The sequence below is a fragment of the Gracilinanus agilis genome, chromosome 6 (assembly GCF_016433145.1).
Source record: "Gracilinanus agilis isolate LMUSP501 chromosome 6, AgileGrace, whole genome shotgun sequence".
NCBI classification, from domain to species: Eukaryota; Metazoa; Chordata; class Mammalia; order Didelphimorphia; family Didelphidae; genus Gracilinanus; species Gracilinanus agilis.
In genome coordinates, this window is record NC_058135.1 from 27,963,607 (window position 1) to 27,987,881 (window position 24,275).

At 36.7% G+C, this 24,275-nt stretch overlaps 1 protein-coding gene across 1 annotated transcript in view; it reads left to right on the forward strand.

Moving 5' to 3' along the window:
* Nucleotides 1-24,275, forward strand: part of HERC3 (HECT and RLD domain containing E3 ubiquitin protein ligase 3) — a 124,589-nt gene that overhangs the window by 21,162 nt on the left and 79,152 nt on the right. The window contains exons 5-11 of the mRNA XM_044681187.1: nucleotides 1,456-1,677; nucleotides 1,833-1,924; nucleotides 5,712-5,842; nucleotides 6,508-6,668; nucleotides 9,262-9,338; nucleotides 18,537-18,661; nucleotides 19,590-19,652. Coding sequence (XP_044537122.1) covers nucleotides 1,456-1,677; nucleotides 1,833-1,924; nucleotides 5,712-5,842; nucleotides 6,508-6,668; nucleotides 9,262-9,338; nucleotides 18,537-18,661; nucleotides 19,590-19,652 — 871 coding nt within the window. The remainder of the gene's footprint in view (nucleotides 1-1,455; nucleotides 1,678-1,832; nucleotides 1,925-5,711; nucleotides 5,843-6,507; nucleotides 6,669-9,261; nucleotides 9,339-18,536; nucleotides 18,662-19,589; nucleotides 19,653-24,275) is intronic.

Consider the following 24,275-nt stretch of genomic DNA (forward strand, 5'->3'; position numbering starts at 1 on the left):
GAGCTTGAAAAATGAACTGGTCCCAGAATTGAACAGAACCAAGAGATTTGGCAGGATTGCCTATGGTAAATCATGCAGTCTTAACCCCAGTTTTCTTTCAAAAACACAAAGGTCCAAAATATTACTCCATCTTGTCACTAATGAGGAATTGTTCAAAAGTGAGGAAGTGGGTATGGATTTAAAAACATTGGTCATGGATGAAGAGTGAGGAGCAACAAATTGTCTGCATAAAATCATTTGTGCCTATACAGTTTCAGGGTATCAAAGGTACCAATTTGTTGGGCAAATTGATGAAATTACAGATCCATTCAAGTATTTAATGTGTTTGTATTTGTGTGTTCCAGCTTATCTTACTGATATCTTTGTGACCATCTGGTATGCTCAGCCTGTCTTTTTTTGGGGTATTTGGGAATTTCCTGATGTTCTGCTGAGTTAATCTTTCCTTAGTGGGTAAATTATGTTAAATTTTCTTCAGTCAGGATCGTATTTACTTTTTTATTTGTATTATTACCATTCTTATCATACTTATTAGACAGTGCCATATAAACCAACAAATCAAATTTTACTCTGAAGAGGATGTTGCTTGTGAAGAAGCCAATTCTTACCACCCATTCTGCTAGAGGCGTCATGGGATGTTACCAATCTGTATTGCTATTAGCAGCTCTACCCTACTAAATAGTTATTTTTAGTAACTATATTGATTAAATAGCACATAAAAATAGCCTATCTACAATGTGATTTTTGTCTCTCCACAATTTTAATAGCCTGTGTATGGTAGTTAACCTCATTCACATATCTTGATCACTCTTGGTCTTTACCAGTTGTGGTAGAAGCTTTATTCTTGCCACTTTCCCTCCCATTCTGTTAGGCTGGTTTTCCCTTAAGAGGTATTGAAATTACCTGGAGCCTCTGTTTGCTCAAGAGACTAACGGTTCAGGCTGTTGAAACCTTTTTCATCTCAGTACATCAAAAGCCACAAACAGCTCCAGGTGTTCTTCCTGATACTTGGTTGGTAGGTGTTGAATTCATTTCAGGCAAAGGGCCTTCTCCTAGCTGAATCAACTTAAGGTGTCCTCAGTGCCTGGCTTTGTTTTTGGAAGTGAGGTCAAATAAATGCTTCTTTTCAGATGACATTGTGCTGATTGTATCCAGAAGCAGAATATTGTAGGGCTTCCCAAAGTAGATTATTTAAAAACTTGTTTCTTTTGTTAACTGCTGAATGTCCCAGGAGTGTCTCATTTTGTTCCATTATCAAAAGTAAACTATTAGACTGACTTAGGCCCAGCCCAACAATAAAAATTTTATTCTTTAAATTTTAGTTCCTGTAAAATGTCTCTATACCATGTCCTCTGTTCTTCAGATGGGAGATAGAGGTTAGGGTTCCCACATGGCTTTTATTACAAATAGAATAAAAATTATGCTATAGTGATGCTAATTTGCACTTTCTTATTTCAGATGGGCAATTCTTCACTTGGGGACAGAACCGCCATGGGCAGTTGGGCCTGGGGAAAGAATTCCCTTCCCAAGCTAGCCCCCAAAGGGTGAAATCCTTAGAGGGGATTCCTCTGGCTCAGGTTGCTGCAGGAGGGGCACACAGCTTTGCCCTGTCTCTCTCAGGAGCTGTGTTTGGGTGGGGAAGGAACAATGCTGGTCAGCTGGGACTCAGTGATGAAACAGGTTTGAAAACTTCACCTTTACCTTTTTTTAAAAGATAGAAAAGTATATTGCAAAAACACTATTTCTATAGTGGTATAAAATGGGATAGCTGTATTTATATTCTGAACTGGATACTTATAATTAATTTGTAATTAATCTTTACATTCCTATCCTAGATCGACAATCTCCATGTCACGTGAAACTCTTACGAACTCAAAAAGTTGTTTATATCAGCTGTGGAGAAGAACATACAGCAGTTCTCACTAAGGTAAAGAGACCTTGGAATACTATAGATAGTGTTTTTTACAGAGACAAACATTGGTATTAGACTTCACATTCTTATTCTTGTTGAATATAATTTCACTTATTTTTAAGGAATACAAAGAGAGATTTTTGTTTTTTATTATTTTTTTCTTTCCTTTCTGACTCTTGGAATCTCATAAATGTGAGATGTGTAACATCAGAAATTCCAATTTAGTATATATTCTAATGTATACAAATATATACCTATATTTATGACATATACACAAATATGATGTTTTTATTTTTAAAAGATTAACAAAATTATCATCATGGGAGCTTGGGTTCAAGTTCTACCTCTTAAAAGTATGTTTCTGGGTGAGTCACTTAATTTCTGGTACTCAAAGAAGCTGTTTGAGACTATAAATGGCATTGGTGCTAATTTGCATTGGTACAGGGAGTTTTTTCCCCAGACATTTTCTAAATTGGGGAAATCATAGGTAATAAAAAAAGTTATTTAAAAATCATTGCTCATTTCTTTGCTACCAAATGTAGTTAACTCTGGGGAGGGATGAAAATGTATTGGCAAAGTGCTTTAATCTACATCATGCATGCTCTTAGATTAGACTCCTTGAGAATGATTATTTTTACTTTTCTTTGGATCCTCAGTGCTTAGCACATAGTAGGCACTTAGTACTTCTTAACTGACTATAAGAGCTTTCATAATCTCTTCCCTTGTAGCACAGTTATAGCTACAACCTATCCCACACAGGAAGTGTAAGCCTGACTGTGTGGTAGCTGACTCAACACCTATTTTTCTCTCTCTGGGCTTGTTTGCTCTCCCCAACCTGCCCTCACTCTGGCAGGTCTGAGTTTTTTCCCTGGAGTGAGGAGGATGGAGGTGTTGCTATGGCATCAACCACATGGTTACAACTCATGTTCTCTCTCAGGATACTGAGGGGCGGAGGCAGGCGGAAGAAGAAAGGAGCAAGCCTTGATGGATTGGGGTGGGAGTGGGGGTGGGGAGGCAATACACTCTTAGTACTCACCCCTAAAGCTCCTGAGCCATCAGTGGAATATCTCCTATTTCGGTGATGGTAAACCTATGACACGCAGTGCTGACACGTGTAGCCATTTTCTAAGACATGAGGCTGCATGCGGCCTCATACAGAGAAATATGGGGCTGCATGCCGAGGATGAAACATTTGCTGTAGTGTAGTGTAGACACTCTGCACTATAGACGATGATTCTACTTATATTAATTTACCTATTTTGGTTTATTAAATACAATTTGGTTTATTAAATATAATATTGCAATTATATATTTTTGTTATTTAAACTATAAATATCACGAAATTTTTTTTTTCTCAAAGTGACACACCACCCGAGTCATGCTCAGTTTTTTGGTGAATTTTGACACACCAAGCTCAAAAGGTTGCCTATCACTGTCCTATTTACACAACAAGTAGTTACTGTGATTGATTAACTCTTATACACTTACTGACTGATAATAATTATAATTAATATCACTAGAGGGCAAAAGCAAGAATAATCATGAGAAGGCAGAAGCAAGAATAATGAAGAACAACACAGTCTATCCATTAACCTGGGTCATACCAATGTCCATGGTGTCTGTGGAGGAAAATGGGTATACACTTATGGAAATCTATCAAGGAGGCACAGAAAATAGGCAAACCTATGTGATTAAGACCCTTAAGGAAGCATTTGCACCACATGAAGCTACTTCCTCGCTAGCTACTATCCTTCTCATCCTTAGTACACTCTCATTCATTCTCTCTCTCTCTCTCTCTCTCTCTCTCTCTCTCTCTCTCTCTCTCTCTCTCTCTCTTTCTCTTTCTCTCTGTCTGTCTCTACCTTTCCCTCTCCCCTCCTCCTCCTTCTCTCCCTCTCCTTCCCTTCCTTACCCTCTTGCCGTCTCTGTCTCTCCTTCCCTTACCTTTAATCTTTGAGTTAATACTATATATTGGTTCCAAAGCAGGAGCAGTATGGGCTAATCAGAGTTCAGTGACTTGCCCATGGTCATGTGTCTGAGGCATATTTGAAGCCAGAACCTCCTGTCTTTAGGCCACTGAGCCACCTACCTGCCACTCATTAGTACTCTCTTGATAGGAAAAGCTGCTTTTGAGCTAATGAAGTAGTGATGAGCTTTTTTCACTCATTGTCACCCTTAACAGTGCTGCGCTGTTTGGTAAACCACAACATGTGTTTGTTCAGCCTTAAGCCAAATAACTACAAAGCTCTTCAGGTTGGCTGGCCCACCAATTAAGTCAAATCTTGACCCCATGAGATTTTTTTCTCCAGTCTTTCACAAAGTAAATTCTCATTTCTAAAAAGCGCTACTCATGGCAAAATGGATTCAAAGTCCATTTTTCACCCTCTACTTCTTTATCTCAAACAGTTGCAGACAGTTTTTTCCAGTTTCTTCCAGCATGCCCTCCCTTGTCCTGTTTTCCCCCACTCCCCCTTTTCAGGTTCTAGCTGAGATTAGAAAGCAATAAACTAACTAGTCAGCTTCATATCAAAAGGATTCTGTTCTCCTTCACTACTGGTAGCATTTAAAGAACCTCCTTGAATAATTCCTCAGCCTTTCTCTAGTGAGTTAGCAAAGTGGGTCTTCTCTTTCAGTTAATAGCTTCTCAGTGAAGCAGCTGAAGAAAATTAATTTGCCTTAGCTTGAAGCATTTTCTCTCATTGCCGTCTATGACTTTGTTTCAGGCTTGTAACTATTCTTTGAACTCACCTTACTCTCCTGCTTCTTCTGTCTGTCTTTTTCTAGAGCTGTTCTGTCCTTCTGCCTGTAGTCTCTAATACCTGAAATCAGTACCTCCTCATAAGCAGTGACCTGTTTCTAACAATAATTTAACCTTTTTATCAGGTATAACTTTTGAAAACTTACACAATCTTCCCATTGTCTTCATGTATGTGTGACACACATGTACACACATAGAACTAACATATATACATGCATATTATACATAGCATATACTTTTTCAAATGATAATGTTTAAAACTAAAGATATTCACATATGAATATACTGATGGACCACAGTATTGTGTACCCACTGATATCTTAGTCATTGTTTTGCCTTCACACTCCTCTCAGTACACCCATTTTAGCAACAGTTCTATAGCTGCTATATCTTAGTCTATGTCTCTCCTCAATATTTTATCTGAAAGTCTGTGTTTCTTCATAAGTTGATTCTATCAGCTTTTTTTTTTTTACAGAATTTTCAAACCTTTTGGCAACCACATTCTGCACATGTGAAAGGGTCAGTCTCTTACCTTGTCATTTGCATTAGATGAGGTATAAATCCAGTTTTCTTTTTGGCTATTCCTGCTTCAGAATTTGGTTTTTGATATGTGCTTTTGTGTAATTTACTTCAACTTGGAAAAGAGTCTGTGTAATGAATTAAGGAGTTTGTGAAACTTCCTGTCACTGCTTATCTCAGGTAGATGTTTGAGAAGAATGCTGCCTTATTTTCTCTTCCTCTCTCTCTTTCTCCCTTCTCTTATATTTCTTCTTTGAATTGTTCTTTTTCAGAATTTTCAAAAGGCACATATGCAGTGCCGCTTTTGTTCCATGAGGGCACTTTTTAAGCAAAGATTTGCTCTTGAATCATTTTCCCATGTGGCTAATAGACCGAATAAGTTATTCTGGGTGAAATTCAAAAAAGGATAGAATTTCTTTCCAGGCTGTTATTTTATGAATGCTGACTTCTTCATAATGTTGGAGAAGAGACCATTCAAATTGTGTGTACATCTGTGTGAAATAGTGTGATGTTTGTTTCTATTAGAGTGGAGGAGTGTTCACTTTTGGCGCTGGTTCCTTTGGACAGCTTGGACATGACTCCATGAATGATGAAGTTAATCCAAGAAGGGTTCTAGAATTAATGGGCAGTGAAGTAACTCAGATTGCTTGTGGCAGGTGAGTGATTGCATGGGTTTTTAATTAAAAAAAATACCTAAACATTAGCAGATCATCTCGATTTAGTAGTGATGAGAGAGAGATCCACAAGCCAAGTTATTAGCTAAAAATCATTATTATTAAAATTGTTCACCATGGGCCCAATTTATATTGGATATGAGGACCAGATTTTTGCCATTAAGTGGCGGTTTGTCAAAAATATGGCAGGTAGGGGCAGCTGGGTAGCTCAGTAGAGTGAGAGTCAGGCCTAGAGACAGGAGGTCCTAGGTTCAAACCGGGCCTCAGCCACTTCCCAGCTGTGTGACCCTGGGCAAGTCACTTGACCCCCATTGCCCACCCTTACCAATCTTCCACCTATGAGACAATACACCGAAGTACAAGGGTTTAAAAAAAAAATAAAAAAATAAAAATATGGCAGGTGAAGATTTATTTGAAGACACTGAGCTTTGGTATCCAAGAGGTGAGACAATAAAAACTTTACTTGGGATTGAATTTGCCTACTGTTTTCCTTTCAGAGCTCTTACCTTCTCCTAGCTCAAGATCAGAAGGTGATCTTGTAGAGTAGTAAGCAAAATTTATGGGCTGCTATATTCTGTACATTATGAGTATGGCTTTTCATGCTAACAAGTTAATTTTACAAGATTCTTTTTTTTTTTTTCCTCTAGACAGCACACTCTAGCCTTTGTGCCTTCCTCGGGGCTCATCTATGCATTTGGCTGTGGAGCAAGAGGCCAGTTAGGAACTGGACACACATGTAATGTTAAATGCCCATCTCCTGTGAAGGGTCACTGGGCTGCCCACAATGGCCAACTTTCATCTAGAGCTGGTAAGTGTTTCTGCTGAAGTTAAATAGTTTTAAAAGGTATAAAATTAATTTTATTTATATATATATATATATATGCATGTGCATATGTATATATACATTATGATATTAAGTGTGAGAACTTCTGAAGGAAATAACTTATGACAAAACTCCAAATATATTCTGATTACATTTTAATGTAAATTATACATTCATAGTGTATATTGAGTATTTACTATGTGCAAATATTGTACTTGACCTTGTGGAGAATATAAGAAATATGAAATGTAGTCTTGGCCCTCAAATTTGACTGAATCCAACAAACATTAAGTGCTTACTTAGGCAGCTGGGTGGGGCTGGCTCAATGAAACTAGACAAGGGCCAGAATCAGGAAGACCTGAGTTCAAAACTGGCCCTTGGACACTCACCAGCTATGCGACCCTGAGCAAGTCACTTAACCTGTTTGCCATAATCTATCAGATAAAGAGATGGCAAACCATACCAGTATCCTTGCCGAGAAAACCTCATGGACAGTATGGTTTATGGAGTCACAAATAGTCAGACATGATTAAATGATTGAACAACAATAACAGTGTTTGAGACAGTAGTGTACTAGCTACTGGAGCTACAAAAATGAAAACTAATATAGTCTTTCTTTTCATGGGGCTTGCTTCCTATAAGGAGAAAAATGACACATACAAAGATAATGAAAGTCAGGATGGTTCAGGGATAAAAGTCAGGGATTCATGTCAGAGGGTCTGAGTTTAAGTCTTATCTCAATCATTTACTACCTGTGTATCCTTTGGCAAACTCCATCATCTTTCTGGATCTTAGTTTCCTAATCTATAAAATGAGATAGTTGAAGTAGATGACCTCTGAGGTCTCCCCCTGCTTTAGATCTTGGATCCTTTGGTTAAATATAATACAAAGTCATGTTATGGGAATAGCAGTGAAATCCTCACAAAATACCTGAAGGAAATGTTGAGGAGCTAAAGAAAACTTAGCTGTAAGAATCAGGATAGCCTCCAAGGGGAAAGAGTGATCTGAGTCTTTAGTTTTGCTAGGCAGGGATAAGGAAAGAGTGAATTTAAGAGCTGGAGACTGCCCGTGTGAGTCCCTGAAGGCAGAAGGTGGCATATTGAATTTGAAGAAGAGCTAGTTGTGAAGCTTGGTTAGAATATGAAGTATAAGAAGAGGAATCATGAAATTGGGCCAAAAAGGTAGAGGGCAGCCAGATTTTGGAACACTTTGATTGCTCAGCATATGTGTAGCTCTGTCAAGGGTGGATTGAAGAGGGAGGGGATGACCAGGCAGGAAGCTGTGGGAGTAGTGCGGGTGAGAAATGATGAAGTGGTGTCGTAATTGAGTGGTGGTGGTGTGGGTGAAGAGAAGAAGATGAATGCTGGACAAGTAGTGTCAAAGGCCTGTGGAAAAATCAGGGAGAATCAAAACAAAAAGAGTCCATCAAAAAATTTAGCTTAACATCTATTTTTCTCTTGGATATCTTTTGTCTTTTTTTGCATTGAATGAAAACCTAATGTTGTCCATACTTACATATTGAATGGACAAACTGTAGAGCTTGTCCATCAGTATGTATATCTGGCACACTTAACTCAGAATTAAATTAACCTCAGAATTGAATAAGAAGAGAACAAAAGCTGGATTGCCTTCCTAAAGTTGCAAATTTCCATGAATAATTTCAGGCTTCTCCACTATCCAAAGAAGACCAGTAGTCTTCTGGTGTGATATCACTATGAGACACAGAACACAACAGTCTCCAAAAAATTAAAAATGAATTTCACATGGAGGGCAGTAGTTCTTAGCAGTAGGTGTGAATGGGCTATAACTCCTGCCCTCCTGATGATAGTATACATCATTTCCTTTCTGTAGTTAGCTATATGCTTTTGGGAGAGATTAATTTAGAATCCAGGTTAGGGATAAGTATAGAATTAGGATTAGTAGTGGAGTTAAGATGGAGTTGTAAGTATAAGTGTTTGGAATAGATTTAGGATTTGTAATAAGTATCTGAACATAGTATATGCTCAAAAATATATATATATATACATATATATATACACTTATGTATATATATATATATATTTTTCTCAACCCTTAACTTCTGTGTATTGGCCCCTAGGCAGAAGAGCGGTAAGGGCTAGGCAATGGGAGTTAAGTGACTTGCCCAAGGTCACACAGCTGGGAAGTGTCTGATGCCAGATTTGAACCTATGACCTCCCATCTCTACGCCTGACTCTCAATCCACTGAGCTACCCAGCTGTCCCTCAAAAATATATTGAATGTATGTGGAAAAAGCAGTGAACCAGAGTCAGAAGATTGGTGTAGTTTGAGCTCTTTCATAGACTTATTTGTGACAAAGTCTATAGACTAAAGATTTCCCCATTATAAAATGAAGAAATTGAAATCGAGGATTTTTACAATTTGATTTCTTCTGTGTTAAATTTGTCCATTTGGCTTTTCATTGATGCTGTGTGACTCCAAAGGAGAAAGAAAAGTTGGGATTTGCTGATAAATACATTTTAGTGCTTTATGTTAAAAGACAAATTGTGGACATCTGCAGTTATTAAAAGAGATGATGTGTTTGCTATTTCTTTAACAGATTCCTTTAAATATCACATTGTTAAACATATCTTCTCAGGAGGAGACCAAACTTTTGTACTTTGCTCCAAATATGAGGTAAATTCTTTACTGACTATCATTGGGGGGAGGGTTTAGTAGTATGGTTATTTTATCAGCTGATATTTCTTTCACAGATGATTCCATAAGCAAATGATGTTACTTTTTGTATCTAGCAGTATGTTAAGCTAGTCTTCAGGGCTCTCCATCCACCTTTGGTGTCCACCTTTTACCCAGTTCACCTGTGGTTCCAAGAAGCTATAGCATGCCACACCTAGGTGGGCTAATCCAGGTTGAAAGTAACTGACAGGGGGCAGCTGGGTAGCTCAGTGGATTGAGAGCCAGGCCTGGAGACGAGAGATCCCAGGTTCAAATTTGGCCTCAGACATTTCCTAGTAGCGTGACCCTGGGCAAGTCACTTTGTCTAGCCCATATCGCTCTTCTGCCTTAGAACCAATACCCAGTATTGATTCTAAGATGGAAGGTAAAGGTTTTGGAAAAAAAAGTAACTGACAGGCCTTGAACCCATTGATGAGTTAGGAGAATATGAAGACTTCTCTTGGCAGAATGGGCACAATTTGTTCCAACAACCATGAAGGTGGCCTCAACAAGCACACTGTAGAATACTTAGAGCTTCATCAGACATCAAAGATGCCAAGGTCATATACTTAATTCTTGAGCCATCACCAGCCTTCCTGATTTTTGTCTTGCCACTGGACTTTGGTGACTCTGGAAGAGAGTGAGACTGACAAAATCCAACTTTTACATAAGTCAAGACATTACCCCACGATGTTATTGTCCTCTTCAAAAATGAAGTACAAAAAACGGTGGGTCAAAGAACAAATCATAGAAACAATTACTGATTTCATTGAAAAGGATGACAATGAGGAGACAACATATCAAAGCAGGACTCAGGAAAATTTATGTCTCCGAGTACTTTTATCAATAAAATAGAGAAAAAATCAGATCAATGCATTGGGCAGGCAACTAAAAAAACTAGAAAAAGAACAAAAAATCCCCAAGTAAAGAAAAAATTAGAAATCCTAAAAATCAAAGTAGAAATTGATAAAATTGAAAGTAAAAGAACTATAGAACTAATAAATAAGAGGAGGAACTGGCTCTATGAAAAAACATACAATAGAGTATTGGTTAGTTTGATTTAAAAAAAAAAAAGAAGAGAATCAAATTACCAGTATCAAAAATGAAAAGGGGGATTTGACCTCTAATGACAAGGAAATTAAAGCAATCATTAGGAGCTATTTTGCCCAGTTATATGACAATAAATAATGAATGAGTATTTAAAAAAAATCTAAATCGCCTAGATTAACAAAAGAGGAAATAGAATACTTAAATAATCCCATATCAGAAAAAGGAATTGAACAAGCCATCAGTGAACTCCATAAGAAAAAAAATCTCCAGAGCCATATGGATTCACAAGTGAATTCTATCAAACATTTAAAGAACAATTAATCCAAATACTATACAAACTATTTGGTAAAATAAACAAAGAAAGAGTCCTACAAAATTCTTTTTATGACACAAACATGATGCTGATCTTTGTAAAAAATTAATATTACGTATTGGTTCCAAGGCAGTTTGTTTGGTAAGGGGTAGGAACTCCCAGCTCTAAGCCTGGTTCTCAATTCACTGAGCCACCCAGCTGCCCCCTGGTGATGGTCTTAAGCCAGGAAAACCAAAAACACAAAGAAAATTGCAGACCAATTTCCTTAATGAACATTGATGCAAAAATCTTAAGTAAAATACTAACAAAGAGACTACAGCAATATATCACTAGGATTATTCACTGTGACCAAGTGGGATTTATACCAGGAATACAAGTTTGATTTAATATTAGGAAAACCATCCACATAATCAACCATATCAATAATCAAACTAGCGGAAATCACATGATTATTTCAATAGATGCAGGAAAAGCCTTTGACAAAACATACCACCATTCTTATTGAAAACAGTAGAAAGCACAGGAGTAAAAAAGAGCCTTTCCTTAAGTAGTATTTATTTAAAACCATCAGCAGTTATACTCTGCAATGGGGATAAGTTAGAAATATTCCCAGTAAAATCAGGAGTGAAGCAAGGATGCCCCATAATAACCACTATTATTTAATATTGTAGTAGAAATGCCAGCTATAGCAATTAGAGAAGAAAAAGAAATTAAAGAAATTAAACTAGGCAATAAGGAAACTATCTCTGTGATATGATAGTATACTTGGAGGTTCCTAGAGAATCAACTAAAAAACTAGTTGAAATAATATCTTTTTTTTTTTTAAACCCTTGTACTTCGGTGTATTGTCTCATAGGTGGAAGATTGGTAAGGGTGGGCAATGGGGGTCAAGTGACTTTCCCAGGGTCACACAGCTGGGAAGTGGCTGAGGCCGGGTTTGAACCTAGGACCTCCTGTCTCTAGGCCTGACTCTCACTCCACTGAGCTACCCAGCTGCCCCAATAATTAATATCTTTAACAGAATTGCAGAATACAAAACAAATTCACATAAATCACTAGCATTTCTATATATTTCCAAGCAGCAAGATTTAGAAAGAGAAATTCCAGTCTAGACAATATACTTGATAATCTATTTGCCAAGACTAACATAGGAATTACATGAACATAATTACAAAATACTTTTCACTCAAATAAAGTTAGATCTAAATCAGTGATCCCCAAAGAGGGCGCCACCGCCCCTGGTGGGTGCTGCAGTGATCCAGGGAAGCGGTGATGGCCACAGGTGCATTGGTGGGTGGTGATAGTATATGACAGGGGGTGCTAAGTAACATTTTTTCTGGAAAGGGGGCGGTAGGCCAAAAAAGTTTGGGAACCACTCCTCTAAATGATTGGAAAAACATTAATTGCTCATGGGTAAGCCAAGCTAATAGAATAAAAATGACAATCCCACCTAAATAAATTTACTTATTTAGTGCTATACCAATCAAACTACCAAAAAAACATTTTATAAAACTAGAAAAAAATAACAAAATTCATCTGGAAGAACAAAAGATCAAGAACATCAAGAGAGCTAATGAAAAAAAAAATGTGAAGGATGGTGGCCAGATCTTAAACTGTACTGTAAAGCAGTACTCATCAAAACAATCTTGTCTTGGCTAAGAAATAGAAGGCTGGATCAGTGGAATATCCAGATATGGAGTAAATGACCTCAGCAATCTAGTTTTTGATAAACCCAAAGATTCTTGCTTTGAGGTTAAGAATTCACTATTTCACAAAAAATACTGGGAAAATTAAAAAACAGCATAGTAAAAATTACATCTATATCAATATCTCACACCTTATGCCAAGAAAAGGACAAAATAGGTACATGATTTAAATGTAAAGTGATATTATAAGCAAATTAGGGGAATGTAGAATCGTTTACCTGTCAGATCTATGGAAATGGGAAGAATTTATGACCGAACAAGAGATAGAAAGTATTACAAGATATAAAATGAATAATTTTGATTATATTAAATGAATACTTTTTTTGTATAAACAAAAACCAATGCACCCAAGATTAGAAAGGGAAACAACAAACTGGGGAGAAAATTTATAACAAGTTTCTCAGATAAAAGGCTCATTTCTTAAATATATAAAGAACTAAATCAAATTTAAAAGAATCCAAGTCATCCTCCAGTTGATAAATGGTCAAAGGATATGAATAGACAGTTTTCAAATGAAGAAATCAACGCTATTAATAATAATCACATGAAAAAATGTTCTATTACGCCTCTCTCTGATCTACAGATGTCACAAAATATGCTAATACGTGTTAAACAAGAAACAATAAGTTTCCATATAAGTAGCATTTAAAATTAAATAACCAGAAAGGGGAAAGGCAGAAACTCAGACTATGCTATAGTATTTCCCTGGCAATTTTGTGACATCTGTAGATCAGAGAGAGGCGTAATAGAGGCACAGATGGGCAGAGAAGCTACAGACTGAATAACTGCCAGTGACTGTTGCCTAGGCTCCTGGAATAATTTGGAAGCACTGCTTGCTTCTCTCCCTGTCTTAAGCCTAGTTTCAATGCAATCAGGTTGCATTAAGAATTAATACAGAAAGAAATGAAATCCCTGCAGACTAAAAATCACCATTTTTTTTTCTTTGAGGAAGTCTTTATTTTATTTTATTTTATTTTTTATCTTTTTTTTTTAACCCTTAACTTCTGTGTATTGGCTCCTAGATGGAAGAGTGGTAAGGGTAGGCAATGGGGGTCAAGTGACTTGCCCAGGGTCACACAGCTGGGAAGTGTCTGAGGCCAGATTTGAACCTAGGATTTCCCATCTCTAGGCCTGACTCTCAATCCACTAAGCTACCCAGCTGCCCCCTGGAAGTCTTTATTTTAGTTACAAAGATCCTGGCCAGAATCATGGACTATTCTGTTCCTAAAATTCAAGTATGTAGAATATAAGCTTGATGTTTATATTCTCTTTGCAAAAATTCCATTTAATATATATGTATACATATATACACATAATCTATTCTCTATTATGGTTAATCACCATTAATTGGAATTAATAATGACAAATTTCATATGCAACTTGAAAGAGATGAAAATCAATTAGTGTTGTATAAAAAAATGTGGGATCAAGTACAAATAACAAGAATGGCAAACATTAGGCAACATAAGATGAATCTGAAGACAACTGACATGCTAATATGAGGGGAAAAGATGATCTGTGTTAGGAAGGCCAATTTCCTTTTCTTTTAAAAATTAAAAATTTTAGAAACATTTATGAGCTGTTAATGTAAAGGTTCTTCTAGATACCATAATACATTGTTTTAGTTACTGAGTTTGAGTTTAACCTTGTACTTAGTAACATTTATTAAGCTCTCTATCAGGCACTATGTGCTAGGTATGGGGATGCATAGACAAAAAGAAAATAATCATTGCCCTCAAGGAGTTATATTCTACTAGAAAGTAATTTTTCTTTGCACAAACTTCAATTTAAAAAATAAATATTAACTTGTTAATAATGCCACTGTACTAGTTGGTTCAGTGGATTGAAAGCCAGATCTAGAGACATGAGTTCCATACCATTCTTCTTCTTTAGAAACAATATATGGTATCAATTGTAAGACAGAAGGTAAAGGTTTAAATAAAAAATAATAATGTTAGTGTTTTAAGTAGGTTTTGGCTTAGGTCTCCTTTTTTTTTTTTTTTGGTACCTTTAGCTCTGCTTTACATTTTTTGTGAATGCTGAACATAATTGCTCCCTCCTCTCCTTTCATTTATTTATTTATTTGTTTGTTTGTTTTAGTTAAACCTTTATCTTCCATCTAAGAATCAGTACTATGTATTGGTTCCAAGGCAGAAGAGTGGCAAGGGCTAAGCAGTTGGGTTAAGTGACTTGCCCAGGATCACAAAGCTGGAGGCTACATTTGAATCCAGGATTTCCTCTCTCTAGGCCTGACTCTCAAACCACTGAGCCCCTTAGCTGCCCTCTCCCCACTACTTAAAACAACAACAACAAAATACTCTTACCTTCTATCTTAGAATTGATACTGAGAATTGGTACAAGGAAGAGAAGTAAGAGCCAGGCAGTTGGGGTTAAAGGACTTGCCCAAAATTGTACAGCTATGAAGTATCTAAGGCTAGATTTGAACCCAGGTCCTCCCATCTTCAGGCTTGGCTCTCTATCCACTGAGCCACCTAGGTGCCTCTCCCTTCCTTTCTTCATACCTTCCTTTTGAGCTCTCACAATGTGGCATGTAGTAGGCACTGGTTGTAGAGAGCTCTGCTGGATGCTTTGTCTGAATCTCCCCTTTCCTTCTCTGATGCTCAGCCTCATACCATACTTTGTGCACTTCTGCTGGCTTGTTTGAGAGATTTCAAACTAGATCTGTGCCACTTTTCCTCTTTCTAATCCAAGCCCTTAGCACAGTGCTTCATATGAAGTGGGAGTGTGGTAAATATTTGTTGAATTAGATCAGGGGGAGATAGAAAATTTAGATATCATATACTACCTTGTCTCATGTATCTTAGTCCCAATTTCCTTTTAAGATGGAGAGGGCAGGGAGGTGTATGTAGTCTGTAACATAGAGAAAGAATTGTTTAGGACAAGTAATGGATTCCCCACACCTCCTACTTCAGCCCCTGCTTACAGAATTACCAAGTGTTAGAATTAAAATGAATCATAGAGATTGTTTTATGTAAATCCCTTATTTTATAGATGAGGAAACAGAAAGGTGAAGTGACTTATCCTTCAGTCGGTAAGCATTTCCTACTTTCCAGGCTCTTTGGTTCAACTGGAAAATGAAATACTTTCATGGAGCTTAGATTCTGTTGGGAAGACAATATGTACACATGTAAGAATATACTCAAACAATACAAGGTAATTTTACAGAGGAGTCACTGTAATAGGGATGATTGAGAAAGACCCATTATATAGGATATAATGTAAAGGAGAAGGAGAATTTAAATGAATTCCAAGAAGAAAGCTCAGCCCATGGAGATGGAAAGAGATGTCACATAGTAAGAGACAAGTCAAGTCATCTGAATAAATATAATGTGCATATTATACATATTTGTTAAAATGATACACAATTGCCATCATAGTTTCCCTAATAGAAACCATTGTCTTTCCCGTTATGCTATATTAATTACAGTGGACACTAAAATGTTCCTGTATTTAAAAGCATCTGTCCTGTTATTTGGATGTAAAGTGAATTTTGAGACACTCTCCATGTCTGTGTTTGCATTTAGGCATAAATCTTTCTTCCATTAGATGGCGTCTAAAATCCTGTGCTGAATGGCAGGAATGATCTGAGTTTTTTAAAGGCAATATAGATAGAATTACAATCTCATACTTGTTTTAGTTTTATTAATCTATATGTGTACGTAACCACATTTTTGGTTATATTTCCAATATGTAATTCATTATGACAGTTTTAGTGTTCTTAATTAGAACATCTCCATTTCAGCAAAATAGTTTGCTATGAAATAGATGATAGGAAAAGTAAGTAGTTTCTTGTTAGTTTAGGAAAGAGAAGACTTTTTTGCTATATGGTGGTCAACTATGGGAAATGAGAAAAGTGAGAAATTTGACAGATATATTTGTACATGTCTGTTTAAAAAGCAGCTTTGGTAGTAGAAGAATATTTTAATGTTCAAACCTTCTCTGAAGTTTCTTAACTCCTTTGCTGCATTATGACATGGAGATGACCTTGAATTTTCAAAGTCCTATGAATTCTTGTTAGTCCTGCCTATTTGGAAAGGCCTTGAGGAGAGGCCCCATGTGAAATGACCATAAGTCTGCTAACCAGGGACTAGTCTGGCTAAGTGTAGAGAGGATAATGATCAGGTTGGCTTTGAAGTGGTAAACTTTTCAACTCTAGCAACTCTCCAAGATTCTTGAACTAAGCTGTAGAGAGGACTATGATAACGAAATCTCTTATGTTCAGTAGTGACATTTCACATTTTCCTCATAGAGGTATAGAATATGTAGTTAAAATTCAATTAAATTTTATGCATGATGCTGTGCTCATGGTGTTGGGATGCAAGAAGCTTGAAATCTAATAGGAGGAGTAAGACAAGTGTATAAGTAAATGTAATACAAGACATAATGTGGGAAGTACAAAGGAGAACTTGGAGGGAGGTAGGAAAACACGTCACTCTTAGTTGGTGTAAAAAGGGAAATCTTCAAAGAAAAGTTGTCACCTGGGGGCAGGCAGATGGTTTTGTGTATTGAGAGCCAGTCCTAGAGATGGGAGGTCCTGGGTTCAATTCTGTCCTCAGATACTTCCTAGCTATGTGACCCTGGGCAAATCACTTAATCCACATAAGCCCATACCACTCTTCTGCCTTGGAACTAATACACAGTATTGATTCTAAGACAAAAGGCAAAGATTTTAGAAAAGAAAAGTTGTCACCTGAATTGGTGTTGAAGAAAGGGGAGGGATTCCAGAAAGCATAGCTCTGGGGAAGATCTTTTTCAGGTATGAGGGGGTCTGAATAAGCAACAGAATAGAGATGGGAGAAAGCAGGGCAGTGATAGACATTGGGTAATTCATTTTGCCTAGAAAGACTACCTAAAGTGGGGGTTTAATGAAATAAAGCTGTGAGGTAGGCAAAGCAAAATGCAAGATTGGTGAAGACTTTGAATGTCAAGGTAAAAAGTTTATATTTTATGTGGTTACAAGTAGGGAACTATGAATTTTGAACAGCTACTTAATCCTTAGAACAGTGCATTAGAAAGATTACTCAGGCAATCACAAGAAAGATGGGTTAGAGAAGGGACAGTATAAAGATAGGAAAACTTATTTGGAGGCTGTTATTATAGTTCAGGAAAGAGATGAAGATGACTTGGACTTGATTTAGGGTGGTTGCATTGAGAATGGACAGTACAGATGCAAGAGAATCTAGAAGGTGTGGGAATTAATGATTAGATATGGGAGCTGAGAGTCAAACTGGAATCCAGAAAAACCTACCAAGAAACAAAGACTCAAAAGACCAATCCTAGGTCAGCAGTTGTAATAGGTAATCTCATGGAGAGAAAGACTGGGGAGGAAAGTTGAGTTTTGGATATTTTTGAGGAGGCAGTCCTGGGAAATGTAACTATCAGGTATGTGGAAATAGATGCCTGGAGCTCCAGGGCAAAGTACAGCTAGACATAAAGGTTTAGTATTTGTATAGATGGGAATATCTGAGATAGTCAAGGAAAAGAGAGGAAGAGGATCTGGGGTACATTCATATATAAGGAATGGAAAAAGAAGGGTGAGTAGTCAGAGAGGTAGAAGGAATACTGAGATAATGTAATGTTATAGAAGCCAAGGAAAGGGGAGAGTATAAAGAAGGTCAAGTGTTGTTTGATAGTGTCCAAAGCTGTTGAGAAGTCAAGGAATTTCAGGTTTGTGGGACAGGGAGGGGGACAAATAATTTATGGAATGATATTCCTTATGTCTTTTACTAATTTTTATCAATGAGGAGAACATAATATCAGGTTATCATTTGGTATTTTGAAGGATGTTACTCATATACTCTCTGTGTACACCTTTTCTGTAGTAAATGCAGCACTGAATGGTTGAGATTAAGGATCTGTGTCTGTGGAATCCACCACATTTCTTTCTTATGGTATAGTGACTTCCTTTATTTCGGAGGAAAGAAGAGTGATTGTGACAGAAAGGACCATCCTTGATTGTTTCAGTAAAGTTAAGGGAATAGAAGATGCGAATGTGCTAAATGCAAATGAGAGAAAAAGAGAAAGAAAGAAAGACTATAAAGGCATAATATATCATTTCTTGTATTACAGAATTCCTCTCCAGCAGATGACTTCAGAATTATGAATCAAGCACAATATACAAGTTTAATAAATGATGAAACTATAGCTATTTGGAGACAAAAATTATCAGAGCATAGCAACTCCAATTCAATCAAGTACATGTTTCTATCTTTTCTATATTTTTTAGAGCATATTTGTTATTTCCTTCTTTAGTGTTTATTTCAAGGTGACAGGATTGATGAAATTTTACCTTTTAAATAATGTTCTTTCATATTAATTTATTGGCAAAATAGAAAGAATGTGCTGGAGTCCTTCCTCTAAATCGGTGATGACAAACCTATGACACAGTGTCAGCACTGACACATGTAGCCACTTTTTATGATGCAACCAGCCACATACAGAGAAATATGGGGCCTCATGTTGAGGATGAAACATTTGCTGTAGTATAGTTTAGACACTCTGTGCACTATAGATGACAATTCTAACTATATTAATTTACCTATTTTGGTTTATTAAATACAGCTACATATTACAATTATATATTTTTGTTATTTAAACTATAAATATTGTAAAATTATGGTTTTTTCGAAGTGACACACCTCCTGAGTTATGCACAGTCTTTTGGCGAATTTTGACACACCAAGCTCAAAAGGTTGCCCATCACTACTCTAAATCATTTGGCATTTGGTGGGTACCTATACATCATTCAAACTGTCTGGTATTCATTCACTACTTGACTCACTCAATTCCATTTCACATGCATCCCATTTATATCACTTCTATTCCATAATTGGTTATGTGCTATTAGCCAGCTTATACCCACTATCCTTTAGATCACCAGAAATTTTTGTTTTTTAGACACATTTGTGGTGTTCTATGATTCATGGTCAGATAGCATCACCAGAATATCATTAGAATATTTATTTGTAAATTTTATGGATCTTTGAGCAAATGAATGAAAGCTAAAGCTGCTAATAGGAAAAATATAGAAGTTCAATATGTACTAAATAGATTTTATATTACTGATAATTAATGTCTACATAGTAGTTATAATAACTAACACCTTTTATTTTTTCATTTAAGCAGTGGTGTTCTGCAGATACTATCCTCAGCTGCCTGCTGGAATGGAAGTTTCCTTGAAAAAAAGTAAGCTTTTTTAAAAAATTGTATCTTTTGTCTCAGAACTGATACTAAATATTGATTCTTGGGCAGAAGAGTGATAACAGATAGGCCATTGGGGTTAAGTAACTTGCCCAGGGTCACAAAGGTAGGAAGTATCTGAGGTGATAAGCTTTTTAGAGATTTGAAAAATATATGTGCAATAGATAATCCAGAAAAGGAATTAAGGGTATTGTGTTCTACCTTATGAGGAGATTTGATGCCAAGTCAATAGAAAAGAAGATGACTCTCACTAAAGCTGGGCTGCCTAATAATGTGAAGTAGAGACCATCAGAGAAGTAGTGATGATTCTTGAAGGATTGGCAGCAATTGAGGGCTGCATAAGAGAATAACTTTTTAAAACTTGATATCTTAGAACATATTTAAAAGTTCTTTTGTTTTTGTTAAAAAATTCTTAATCATTACATATAAGTTCTTAAAAAACACTTGAGAGAAATCACTAAATGAAAGATATGTGTTCATTTCTTTTGACTTCAATATTGATAGAACCACAAAATCTACTAAGAGACCTTAGAGGCAATCTAAACCAACATACATCTGTACAAGGATGCGTCCCCCCCATATACCTAACTAATAATCATGTATCCTTTGTCAAAGACTTCATATAAAGGAGAATATACTAATTTAAGAAGAAACTCATTCTGCTTTTGGATGATTCTGATCCTCAGGAGGTTTTTCCTTCATCAAGGTTAAATTTGCATCTTTTTGACTTGAAATCATTATTCTTAATTCTGCCTTCTGGGGGAAGTGGAAAAAGTCTAATTCCTTCTCTACAAATATTTGAAGACAGCCATAATTTCTTTCCCAAGTTTTATCTTCTGCAGACGAAGTATCCGCATCCTTATATCCTTAAACATGAGACCTTTAGTGTTCTGATTGTTTATATCTGGATTCTATGTTGCTTATCAATGGTCTCTTTTTTTTTTTTCTCCACTTTTTTGTGGTACTCAGAACCGAACTTTGTAGTACAGATGAGGCAACATGGAATTCTGGAGAGAGTCCCCTGAATAGAGTCAGAAACTGGCTTTGGATATCTTCTCTGCTGGTTCCTGGGCAACTTGAGCAAATTACATATTCTCCTTTAAACTCAGGTTTCTCATCAATAAAATCAAAGATGTGTGCTTTAGCTGTCTTTTATCTGTCTTTTGTGATCCCTTCCAGCTCTACTCTTAATTTTCTGTAGTCAGTCAAGCAATGAGCATTTATTAAGCACATACTATATGCCAGGTCCTGTGCTAAATGCTGGGGTCAAAAGTGAGAAAATTACTTCACCTAGGGTCCATGAACTTGAATGGGGGAGAACACTCATATTTTAATTTTCATTAACCTCTAAATGCAATTTAATATTTCTTTCAATTTGAATATAAGGCAATAAAAGTTGATGAGAAGGGGGTGTATAGTTTTCACCAGACTCTCAAGAGGGATCTACTTAAAAGTTAAGAACCCTTCCTCTAGTGCAGGGGTTGGCAACGTATGACTCTCAAGCCATATCTGGCTCTTTTGAGGGCCAGATATGGCTCTTTCTGCAGGAGCCATAAAGTCTATTTTTTTTCAGGTGCTGTTACAGGAGTGGCACTGTGAGCACTGTACAGCTCTCACGAAATTACATTTTAAAAAATGTGGCTCTCACGGCCAAAAAGGTTGCCGACCCCTGCGCTAGGGGGAGACAATGTGCTTACAGATATAGAATAAGCATCAGTACTGGACCTGTGGTCTCATTGATATAAGGAACTCTAAATGAGGAAACTCTTACCAATGTGGATTAGTGTTTTTTTTCTGCAACTTACAGCCTTAGACAGTTACCTAGAGCACTAAAAGGTTATTTGACTTGCTGAAGCTCTCACAGGTAGTAATCAGAATGGAGATTTGAACCCAGTTTTTTATTCCAAAGCCTATATTCTATGCTGTCATCTCTTTTGGTCCAAGTAGCCTATAGCAGCAACGTTAAGCCTGGCCAATATAACTAGTAATACTTCCTGGTGTAGCTGAACCAGTTTTAAATTAAAATATAATAATCATAAAATAAGACATAAAAAACCCAAAAATAGTAGAACATAGATAATGTTAATGCAAAATTTTTGAAGTTAATATGTGACCTTTAGATATCTTTACATATAATTTATTAGCTGCCATTTTATTTGCATGAGAATTATTCCTCTATTGAACACTAATTCTAATATTGCTTCGGTTTCTGCATTAATCTTGGCAAAGGGTTTTTCATGACTGTAATGTCTTTCTTTTTTTATTTAAAAAAACAAAACAAAACAAAAACCCTGTTACTTTCTGTCTTGGAATCCGTACTGACCAGTAAAGGCTAGGCAATGAGAATTTAAATGGCTTGCCCATGATCACAGCTAGGAAATGACTGAGGTCAAATTTGAACCCAGTCCCTTCTGTCTCTAGGTTTGGTTCTAAATTCACTAAGCCACTTACTTGACCCCCAAATGTGGTTTCTTAATATGAAGTGCTACTCCAAACAGATGTTAACTATCCTGTTCTTAGTCTTTTGAATAAAATATCTGCTTCCAAGGAGCCATCCTTCATCCTACCAAATCTCAGTGATACTGATTGAGATCAAATTTGTCTCTTATCAGATTTTCTACTTCATCTTGCTTGGTAGCTAGGCTTGGTACATGTGTGTGCAAGTGTTTTTAGTTGCTAATTCATTTAAAATTTTTGACTCCTTTGGATTTCTTTGTATCTTTCTTGCTAATCTTGTTATGCTGACTTTCTATGGAATCTAGTAGGGTGACTATAAGAAAATAGTTTTTCATTTTTCACCTTCCTTTTTAGTTTGAGTCTCAGTTAAATAGATATGTAGAGTTCTAGGCTAACATATTCTAACATAGCCATAGCAAGTTTCAATCCTTGGAAACCTAATTCTAGCAAAACAAGAATGTAATCAATAAACATTTCTGAAGCTCTTATTCTGTGCCATCACTGGACCCAGAGCTATAGCTCCTCATACCAGAGTGGGATGTCCCTGTTGTCTGAGTTAAGTACAAGAGGCATTCTGACTACAGACCAGGGGAAGGGTGGTGGATGAAAACTTAATTTTGTTTTAAGCCTCCAAGCTCTTTTTCTCTAAGAAGATAAGCACTTGAGCAGTACATATGAATCTCCCCCCAAATTTGGGGGACACACATCGTTGACAAACTATCCTCTTGAATGCTTGTCTAGTTACAGAAAAACAGCTTGCATAAGAACTAAGTACAGGGGCAGCTGGATGGCTCAGTGGAGTGAGAGTCAGGCCTAGAGACGGGAGGTCCTAGGTTCAAATCTGGCCTCAGACACTTCCTAGCTGCGTGACCCTGGGCAAGTCACTTAACCCCCATTGTCTAGCCCTGTAACAAATAAAATTAATATAGAAGGATATATATATAAAGATATTAGGGTTTTAAAAAATGGAAAAAAAAGAACTAAGTACATAACAAATGAGATAATATTCACAAAGCTCTTAGCATAGTGCCTGGCATATAAGCATTTAATAAATATCCATTCCTTTTTCTCTTTCCTTCTGTCTCTATCCCTTTCCTTCCCTTCTCACAAAATGGAGCCTTAAAACAAAATGGAGAGGCAGCTAGGTGGCTCAGAGGATATACAGCCAGACCTGGAGATGGAAGGTCCCAGGTTCAAATCTGGTCTCAGATAGTTTCTAGCTGTGTGACTCTGGGAAAAGTCACTTAACCCCCTCATTGCCTAGCCCTTTAATGCTCTTCTGCCTTAGAACCAATACATAGTTTTGATTCTAAGATGGAAGGTAAGGGTTTTAAAAAATGGATTTATTCATCCCCCATTAACTTATTCATTCCCACTTCAAGAGACATTGCTTTTTTACAGCTCCCCACTGACCATGAAACTTTCTCTTGAGAAAAGATGGGACGTTGTCGGAAATCAATCTAGATTTTAAGATCCTATGAATCTGAAGCTGGAAGAGATCCTAGAAGTTCATCATCATTTTATGGTTAAGAAAAGTGACCCAGGTTCAAATAGGTAGTAGAAATAGAGCTGGGATATGGACCTCTAGCTTCAAATCAATGGTTCTTTCCACTGCACCACAGTTTCTTCTTTCCTTTTTTATTCACATTTTGAATAATAGAAGATTGTCATTTTTAAAAAATTAAAAGTATTCTAAAAAATTCAGTGTATCCAAGTTTAAGACCATACAGTGACTCGATTAACTTCATCAAAGTAATCATGTGTTGGAGAATGGTTTACACAAAGACAAATTGATAGGAGAACCAAAATAAGATGGCATCAACCATTTTGGCAATCATTGCTTGACCTGAAATAGATTGATCTTCCTGCTTTGTACATACGCCTAGGCTTTTATTAGATTTGGGGAATCATGTTATATTTGCAAATATATCTTTGATTGTAGGAGAATATGATCTCATCAGATATTCCAAGTATATTCTGAGTTAGATTAACAATAGAGGATGTTGCTCTTGATGTGAAGATTTTGCTAAACTTGGGGCCATTTGCAAAATTGGCTTCAGCCTGACTCCTTTGAACTTCACTTAATATGCTCTTCCAGTTTTCAGTGATCCGTTGACAACAGCTCCTAACATCTGAACGAATTGTCCATCT